The following is a 9,843-nucleotide window of genomic DNA, read 5'->3' as shown; positions in this document are numbered from 1 at the left end:
ATAGTAGCAGCCCTACTTTTAATACATTATATACACCTTTTATAGGCATGTTCATCTAGCAGCTGAGGTTAACACAGTCTATGCATTCATAACATAAATGGAGGAACCCTTCCACTTCACTTGCCCTTAATAAAGCCCTCATTAAGAAGACAAACAGTATTAAGAGGACAAACAGTCTGACAGACTGAAGACTTAAAAATCTGTAACACAAAATGCAATGGAGCAGACATGATGACTTACAGCACTTCATAAAGTTTTATCATTTGTCACAATCTGCCACAAGGCTGTTTGTTTCCTTCCTGCATCGTAATGTACCGCAAGTACTTCTAATTTTAACCCCTAACTAATCATTAAGGGTTTGTAGTGATAAGGTTTTAATGATAACACATTGCATTAACAAAAGATCCAACTGGATTCATCTTGGTGGAAATTTTAGAGCAGAAGATTTGTTTATTTAGTAAACATATGTCAGAATATGTCAACAGACCATAAACAGATGATGTTTATATGATAAATACATTACACAGAGATAGTACAGGTAATCTCCCAACACACATTTCACACAAAGAGTTTAAGTTCTGTTCTTTGAGACAGCCAAACAGCGATAGCACTAATTTTCTATTGTAGGGGGGCTTTTTTTAACCAAAATGTAATTTGTTCTGTCACAACAAAGTCGGCACTTTCTGGGTTTTTCTCTACGTGATTTTTGGAACAAACAATCTTTTTTTCTACATTTGATGCTGTTCTTTGTTAGTGGATTTATTTTCCTGCTGTATTTCATTATTATTGATAACTCCTGTAATACTTAAGGACACTAAAAATGCACTCATTGGCCACTTTAATAGGTACACCTCACTAGCACCAGATTGGACCTCATTTTGGCTTCAGAACTGCTTTAGGTTTTGGAACAAGGGGCTGGAAATGTTCATCAGATTTTGGTCCATATTGATAAGATAGCATCACACAGCTGCTGCAGGTTTATTGGCTGCATTTCCCAAAGGTGCTCTGCTGGATTAAGATCCATGGAGGCTATTTGAGTACAGTGAATCCATTGTAATGTTCAGGCATCACATGGGTACACTGTGGTCATAAAGGCTTGGATATTGTCAGTAACAATACTCAGGTAAGCTGTGGAATTAAAAAAAAATATGCTTAGTTACTACTAAGGAGACCAAAATGTGCCAAGAATCCTCTAAGCCCTAAAGACGGTTTTGTTGGAAAATCCCAGAAGATCAGCAATGCATGTGTCTATGTTATGCATAGAAAGTTTTTACCCAGAGCTGAAGGAAAATCAGCTGCATGGTGATAAATTAATTATTTAAAGTTATTTTGTTAATTGGAATATTATTCACTGAACCATAAAAGTCATTCTGCTTATCAGACAGTTAAAAATGGCAGGACACTGCATAGATTTCTGTCAAATAATAAAACAGATTCAACGTCTTTAACTCCACAGGACCTAATCTTGCATACAGGTGTAGTTAACCACCAAATGGCCATTAACCAGGAAAAACGGTGTTTACACAAAGGGGAAGACAGTTAAACATCCTGCAAGGGCTGAATAACAGCGTTAGAAATTACAATCAATTAACGCAGCCCTGCGGTTTCAATGTCGAGGCGCAAACCATTAACTAGCTTGTAACCAGCAAAGGACTTTTCACCCATTTCCTGTCATCTCTCCTCTGCTGTTGTCTTACCAACCACAGAAAATAAATGGAAATGCATAAAACAGCATATTATAGAAGTACATCTCCATGCATCACACCACAAAGCGGAGATGTGATAACAGAGGCAACAGGAGTTAGACGATTTGAGTTTTTATTCATTTACAGGTACATGTGTTAAATGTTTAAAAAAAATGTTCAGCATAATGTGCAAAGATTTGCAATGAGGGAACGTGTAATAGCTAAACAGACCAAATGTTCCCCTAAAACATGTTCTCACCAGCCAAAACCATGTCCACTAAAACCTTCAAGAATCTGTATCCCATTTTTCTTTTATTAAAAGATTTTTTATGCATTTTTCACTTTGTTAACTATGTAAAATGATTTGAGCCCAGAATAAGTCACATCATAAACCGTGATCTAAAAACAGGGATTCCTAAAGTGTGAACTGTAGACCCATGTCTACTCGGTCTGTGACACAAAGCACTCTCAAGTCAAGCCGTGCAATAAAACGCGTGCAATACTACAATCCATTACTCCCACATGTGAGCTTAGTGTCTGGAGAAACTCCGACATGTCTGACAGCGACACGGCCGCGAGTACATCGCTCACTTTACTCAGGGGGGCTTCACCATCTCACTGTGCCATGAATACAACGACAATAAAGGCTTCCTATTCTATTATAGTCAGCTGAAAGCATTTTTTAATCGCATGTAAGGAAAAAAAAAATCACCTACACAGTTCACTAGAAAAGAGCTCTCATTATTCCTGTTTTCAAATCAGGGGGAGAAAACAGCTTCTCATTTCCAATTTTCATTTCTAATTTCCACAGAGGTAGCAGCTCAACAATTACTGACACATTCAGAGGATAATAATCTAATTAAATAATTGTTATGGCTAAAAGGGAGAGTAGTAAAATAGTAAGAAACAGTATCATTCAAGATCTTAAAGCATTTGAAGGTGATCTGTGTGTGACCTGGTTTAATTATTACTGCTCAAAGTGGGGCTTAAACCTACATCTTGAGACACTAAAGCAGGTATTGCACAAGGACAAATTAGCTTCTATATTAATGACATTAATGTGTGTAACACAGGTAATGGATTACAAACACATGCTGACACTTCAGTTTTATTTGCATTTCTGCAGCCAAACTAACAAATTGCTTGGATCAGGAGGTACACTGCTTACAAACAGTTTCTTTGTGTTTCCAGTAACAAACATAATGGAATCATTTTGGTTTAACAACGATGGACAAATGCATAAAAAACAATTAAATTAAATCTGAGCAGCACTGTTAAGAGCTGGTAAGCAGGTTTAGAGATTGGCGTCACCATATTGTATAACCTCCTGGCCTCGGGCATCTGCCTCTTATCAAACCACTTACATCTTTCTCTAATCACGCTATCAAAGTTCTGAAACCAGAGGCATTTCATTTCTATAATATTTCTTAAGCTATAATTTTCTCTGTTTTATTAATTTCACAAATTACTGCAATACCAAAATAAAGGCAGGAGGACAAAAGTGCCCACAATACATTGTTGCACAGTTTTAACACAGTTTTACAACTGACACCACTGAGGTAATATAACATGTATCAATTTACTGTCAGTAATATGTATCCTTTAGAGATTTAAGACATTCAGAAAGTCTAAACTCATCTTAAATGATGGCTAAAGAAGAACCAGATCTGTGACCATTAACTTTACGCTGATGTGTGTTATATTTAATGCTGCATGCTTGCATTTTTATTAGTTGCTCTGTGTTTTCTTACTCTACTGTGAACTTTCATGTTGTAATTTGTTGTGTGGGCTACATTGTTGCACATGTCACTTACAGACACACATATATATATATATATCTTAGACAAAATCTTTCTTTTTTTGCCATAATATTATAAACAATGTATTCTCTCCTCTTTTACTCGGTTTCTTTGTTTGAGGATTTTTTGACTGATTTCTGATGAATAAAACCCACGTTAGAGTGAAAAAGTTTTTTTCTGCATACAATTTTCACGTAACTGTCAACTTAAATACATGATTTAGCTTTCTTCAGTCACTAGATTGGTTCTTTGGGTCTGAAAACTAGTTTTTAGCTTATGTCTGAAGGTTCTCAGTCATCCAGGTCATCGTAGTCAAAGGAGCTTGCAAAGAAAAGCGTCTGGACTTCTTTAAGTTACTTGAAGACGTTTCACCTCTCATCCGAGAAACTTCTTCAGTTCTAAGGTCAAATGGTGGCGAGTCCCAGATATAAACCAGAGGGTCAAAAGGACCCCCTGATGATCCTCTAATCGCCTGAGCCAAGGTGTGAAACTGGGTGTAGGTCCCAATCAGCCAGAGTTTCGGATGAGTTCATTGTGAATGAACACACCCGAGTCAGCTGGTGGTGTTTGTGTTGTGCACCCCTTCTGAACTTTTTACATCGTGCCTAAACTAGCACTGAACTAATAAAAGCTCAGCGGAGATGAGAGAACCCACAGTGGAAATAAACTTGAAATAAACTGAATTGAAAACATGAATGGATGAATGAATAATTATATAAATAAAGTCAAAATATAAAGCTACATCGCAGGTGCAGCGATTTGTTAAAAACACGAACAAGCATGGAAATACAGTATATCTGGCAAAAACAGAGTTTGCGGATAATCCCAAACTGCTCCAATTGAGGTCTGGACTCTGGGGAGGCCAATCCATGACTCGTTGTGTGTGTTTTGCTATCCCATGTATGCTTTTTCTGCACTGGCAGTGAGTTTTGGATCACTGTCATGCTGAAAAATGAAGCCTTGGCAATCAGAGGCTTTCCAGATGGTATTGCAGAGTGGATCAAAATCTCAAGGTACTTTTCTGCATTCATAGGTCTATGTTTACAAGATCCCCAACACCATGACAAAGCCTCCACCATGTATTATAGATGGCTGTAGATACTCGTTTTGTACATCTCGCCTCCTCCATACATATGAGCCAAAAGTCTGGCATACCTCAGAGGCGTTTCTCCAAAGTTTTCAGCTTTGGGAATCACATTGTTCCAAAAATACAATTTTACACCTGTCAAACTGTGTTATCTTTGACATTTCAAAATTTGAGAAAATTTCTCATTTGATTCAACTAAAAAGACCTTTGGAAACCATGGAGAACTATTGCTGAAGACCACTTTAAAGATTACAAGAAAATCTGGCTCCTTTAAAGCAAAATACAAAGAAGTGGGGGCTGGCTCAATATTTTTGCACAATACTGTGTGATAACTCTGTTCCAGGATCCATATCATAAAGCAACATTAATCCCAAAGGAGATAAATCGGGAAAATCTGCTGACAGTTGCACAAAGTTTGGGTTTAGTGAGTCTAGCAACAGGATGAAATGCACCATCTGCCTTATGTTAAAGTCATGATGCCAGACAAGCAGAAGCAATATCTGATTACAAAGCACTTGGAATATCAGTCCAATTGAGAAAGCGAGAGCGAAGGAGAGAGAGCCCTTGGAATAATTTTCTTCCCAGCGAGGGGTCTCTGGCATGAATAATTTTTATTTTTCTTGACCTAAATTGATTCGCCAAAATTCTGCGAGCATGTTAAACCGATGGCTGAATATGAGCTGGATGTCCTTTAACTCATGATTTCTTCACTAAGACACTGTCAGTAAAAACAGATGCAGACCGATTACTGATAAAATGAAAAGTTAGGTCCTGCACTTCTTCAGACACCTGAAACTCAAATTAAGAGTTAATTTATTCTAATGCATGGACCATGTTTTAAAGGAGCAATTCATGCCAAAAATCACACATACATATTTTTTTTTGCTCTGGTCTGTAGTGCTTGGAAATATATTTGGAGATATCTGCCTTGAATATAACGAAATGGAAATCGCCTACCTGAGCAAACACTGTTTTGAGCTATTTCTTATAGGAAGTATTTTCTTTCTATTGACTACATCCACCAGGCAAAAGCTCAGCTGTCCTCATTTATATTTCCATCCAATCTTGTTGTTGCTACCATGAAATTCTGGCCATGGGTAGGTGGACACTTCTTATGCAAAGTGATGCAGCTTACAAGTTTAATAATTTAAAAAGAAAACACTTCCTGTAAGAAACTTTTTTTTTTGACTGACTGTAGAAAATGCTTAAGTGTCTGATTCACAACAAATGCTTTGCAAAAAAATGTCTGATCTGTTTACATCTTGTCAATTTTGAATCATCTGAGTAAAAAGGAATCTAGAACAAAACCAAAAGGAAACCTGCTAAGTAAACTGATAACAACATGACCTATGATCTGCTGAAATTCAGCCAGAAGAAAGCAAAAGTTAAGAGTTGTGTTTACCTGACACCTCAGGAAAAATATAAGTATCTGAAACACTGCTATAACCTTTTTTTCCTGTTCTCTTCAAGCACCTGAACTAAAGGTGTGAGTCCACCTGAAGGTGCCCTTGAAGAGGTTTTCAAGACACACACCATTCGCGCTCACAGCTCAATGAGACCACTTGAAGACAGAAACCCTCTGACAGCACGAGTCCCGAAAAGCTCTACCCGGTAACAGTGCGGACAAAGACTGTTGAAGTGGTGTTTCAGCCTGTCACTGTTTGAGTCGGAGCTGCTCACGCCTCCAGACTACAAAGTGACACTTTACAGTATCAAAGCAGACACTTGAGCATCCTCTCCTTTTCATGCTTTCCAGCACAGAAACTAAAATTAAAAACCAAAACTCATTCTCACCTGAGAATGGAAGTTGGCCATGGTGGTCGTCTCTATGTCCTTCTTCCCGAGCACCTCCATTTTCACCGGTGCGTTGGGGAACTTGTAGGAGAAGTAGTCCAGGAAGTCTGGGAGGTAGGACGCAGCTCCGTGGATGATTCCCATCACGAAACACGCTGCCTGGGCCTCGTCATCGCTGAACGACAGGGTCACAAATTCATCGGCGAAGCGCTGCATCTCTGCCGGAGAAAGGCAGGCCAGCTCCTCGTTGTAGGCGTGCACCACAGACGCACCTCCGTTGGCCTGCTGCTCGATGTGAATCAGACGTCTGAACTCCAGGCCAGCCGTGCCCGGGGCCGGGCTGCAGTGCAGCGGGGAGCTGTAGCTGAGCCTCTCTCTGACCACGGAGGAGATGGAGGTGGAGGTAGCCGCAGAAACAGCAGCATCCTGGTGGTGTTGTGCGGCACTGTGGTTGAGACTGCTGCTGTCGCTGTTCACGTTAATCTGATTGAGCAACTCCGGCAGACCCAGGGACACCCCTGAACACACAGTCTGGCACGAGCGGTGGTACATTTTGGGTCTGCCTTGCCTCTCCTTCGTCCGCTCGCCATCTTTGTGCTTCTTTTTCTTCTTCTTCTTGAGCTTCTTCAGAAGGAGGTCTTCCTCCGAACCAGCCTTGGGCTTCTCCTTAGACTCTGTCATACAGACAAGATCGTGTTTAAAATAACAAGCAGCTTTTGCAGCCTGTAATCTCTAGCTAAACTGATATTACAAGTAAAGTTTACTTTGAAACAGCTGATCTTTTGGCAACTCTTCAAAGGTGAGTTCATTTGCTCTGCTGTGTTATATTTCCATGTTTCTACATTGCATTTAGGACATTTACTTCCTTTTAAAACTGAAAACACTTCCAAAATTCTGGCATAATATCTAAAATAATGCATTTAGTCACATGGAAGCCACCTGCTTTTACATTTGAAATACAAAACATGTTTAAGGGCTTGAAATAACCTGAAATTATCCCCCCAAAAAACAATCGGTGCTGTAGTTTCTCACTTTCAGCTCCCCTGCCCAATGCTGGATTTTATTCCTACCTTTCTGCGGAGAAACCACTTCTCCGTTTTCTCTGGCAATCTCGTGGACAGGTGGCAGTTTGTGATTTTTCCACTCTTTATTCTTTTCCTTCTTCTTCTCCCTGTCTTTCTCCTTCACTTGGTGATCTGAGGAGGGGAAACGAGAGAGGACAGCGAGGTGAAATGCTGCTGCATCCATGCTGGGAGACATAAGTGACGGACAAACAGCTCCACGTGTGTGTTTATATATCACCATCTGGGCCCAATAAACACTGGGCCCGAGCTACAGTAAATTATGTAATAATGTCTAAAATGTGTTTTTATGACCAGTACTGCTTCGCGGGTGGGTTTTAATTTGCCCATAAAGTGTGTGAACGCGGTTCAAACAGGGCAGCCCGGCTGGGCTCTCCTACCTCTCTGTAGCATTTTCACGTCGCCGTTCTCGGGCTTTGTATGGCAGCTAGCTGGGCTCACTCTCTCCACAGCAGCGCCCGGGCTCTGCTGCGCTTCGCTGCTCTTCTCCTTGTGTCGCTTCTCTTTCGCTTTTTTTACTTTGTGGGGCGACGCGAGGAAGTTGCTGATTTTGAATATTTTCCGGACAGGGGTGGCGGGCACTGCGGCGGCGGTGGAGTGGCTCGCCTTGGCCGGGCCGAAACTCCATTTCGCTGGGCTCCCACAACTCTGCTTCCCGTTGTGTTTTTCCCCTGCGCACACCTCTCCGTTCAGTTTCCTGTGCTTCAGGCCCTTCTCCTCCACCCGGACCTTCTTTGGGGGCGGTGGGAAAATGTCGCTGGAAGACTGCGGACGACTCTCCGGCGGTCGCTTAGCTATCAGGGGTTTAGGGGAATTTGTTTTGCTGTTTGCTGCGAAATGCATGGAGTCCACGGACTCGGCCATCTTGGAAGTTTCTATTTTTTACGGTCAGACGTAACTGGTGCGTGAGAGACAGGCCGGGGGCGGGGCTTAGCGGGTTACGTAGGACGGAAGGAGATGAGAGCGCAGCAGACGGTAGCGTGTTTACGGGCTGCGGGACAACACTGCAGTGAGTGGAGGAGGGCCGCTGACAGAGGCGGCTTTATGGGCTTAATAATGTCACAGTGTTCTGCTTTGCTGGGCTGGACTATCAGCTTTACTCCTCCAACACGGGTGGAAAGGGTCGCAACTACCTTCATCCCACCGAAGAAAGAATTCAGTCATTTTTCAATTACCTATTATCAGAGGACATTGCAGCAGCCGCCAGTCTATCCGAGGAGCCAAGAAAAAATATTTTATTGTAATTTTTTAAAGTGTTCTGGAGCAATAGCTCCCCAGGCTTACTACTACTACTATTACCAAGGTCAATATAGCTAACTACAAGTAAATTAAAAACCAGGACTGAAAATATTACTTTTTAGATAGATAAAATAAATATAAATACTAGCCCTTTGAGAAAAAAATAAAAAAAATATTTAAAATTATTTAAAATTAAAACTAACTGAAACAATTTTGCAAACTTATCAAAAAATCCTTTGCCTAAGTGTTTGTTACTTTTTTGTTATCTGTGCTCAATATACAATAATAACTAATGGAGACTTGAGAAAGTAATAGAAACTAAAATAAACATTTTCAAAACATAAAAACTGAACTGAAACAAGGGAACCCAATATGAAAACTAACTGACCTCAATTAAAAGCAAAAAGTCCAAATGAAATAAAAATAAAGACTAATTAGAAATTACAAAACTATAATGACCCTGACTACTACCACTACTATTACCATTAATAAACACTTTAGTGTCAGTGCACGCAAAATAAAACGGATACAACGAAATTTACTCAGCTGTCATCTCAGTGTAAAACCCATAAAATAACCATTATGAAAAAAAAGACCCTTTCAAAGTTTTTCTGTGGACATTGGCTGCTTTTTCATTTTTTTTCCGATTTCCAGTCCAGTCCTTATACCATACAAAGATGAATGTTTTTGTTGTTGTTTCTTAAGCCACGTAACACTGACCTATGAATCATTCAAGGATAAAAGGCACCATCACTGGGCCTCCATTTTAGCCACACAATATGAACTTTTATTGTGTATACATATAACAGAAGCTATTTTTAAATTGTATATATAGCCAATTTTTTACTAGCAGTTCGCTGCAATAAAAGGGAATTTGTTCACTTTCCTTTAGTTGAATCTACAAAAAAATGTCAAAGATAACAAAGCTTTACAGGCATAAAATAGTTTTTGCACCAACGAAATTAAACTTAGCATCTTTTGCAGTGTGTCCTTAAAAAATATGAGGAAACTGGACAAGTGGAGGACCAAAGAAGAAGTGGCAGGGCTAAAATAAATTATGGATAAGTTGCTATACTGTATTTCCATTTTTATTCACGTTTCAGTAAATTACTGCAACTATGTCACCATAAATTACTAGTTTAAATTAGTTTTTTTTT

General features: G+C 39.9%; 1 protein-coding gene across 1 annotated transcript in view; it reads right to left on the bottom strand.

The window, feature by feature from the left end:
- The window catches only part of LOC102202152 (round spermatid basic protein 1-like), a 21,577-nt gene extending 13,143 nt beyond the window's left edge, over positions 1-8,434 (bottom strand). The window contains exons 1-3 of the mRNA XM_013914078.1: positions 7,828-8,434; positions 7,436-7,561; positions 6,366-7,039 (exon numbers count right to left, since the gene is read on the bottom strand). Of these exons, the coding sequence (XP_013769532.1) occupies positions 6,366-7,039; positions 7,436-7,561; positions 7,828-8,311 (1,284 nt within the window). The 5' untranslated portion in view covers positions 8,312-8,434. The remainder of the gene's footprint in view (positions 1-6,365; positions 7,040-7,435; positions 7,562-7,827) is intronic.
- Between the last annotated feature and the right edge of the window lie 1,409 nt (positions 8,435-9,843).

The sequence above is a fragment of the Pundamilia nyererei genome, unplaced genomic scaffold (genome assembly GCF_000239375.1).
Source record: "Pundamilia nyererei isolate P.nyererei 1_Seehausen unplaced genomic scaffold, PunNye1.0 scaffold00170, whole genome shotgun sequence".
Classification (NCBI taxonomy): domain Eukaryota; kingdom Metazoa; phylum Chordata; class Actinopteri; order Cichliformes; family Cichlidae; genus Pundamilia; species Pundamilia nyererei.
The sequence above is the reverse complement of the archived record's forward strand: the minus strand, read 5'-3'. Positions and strand labels throughout refer to the sequence as shown.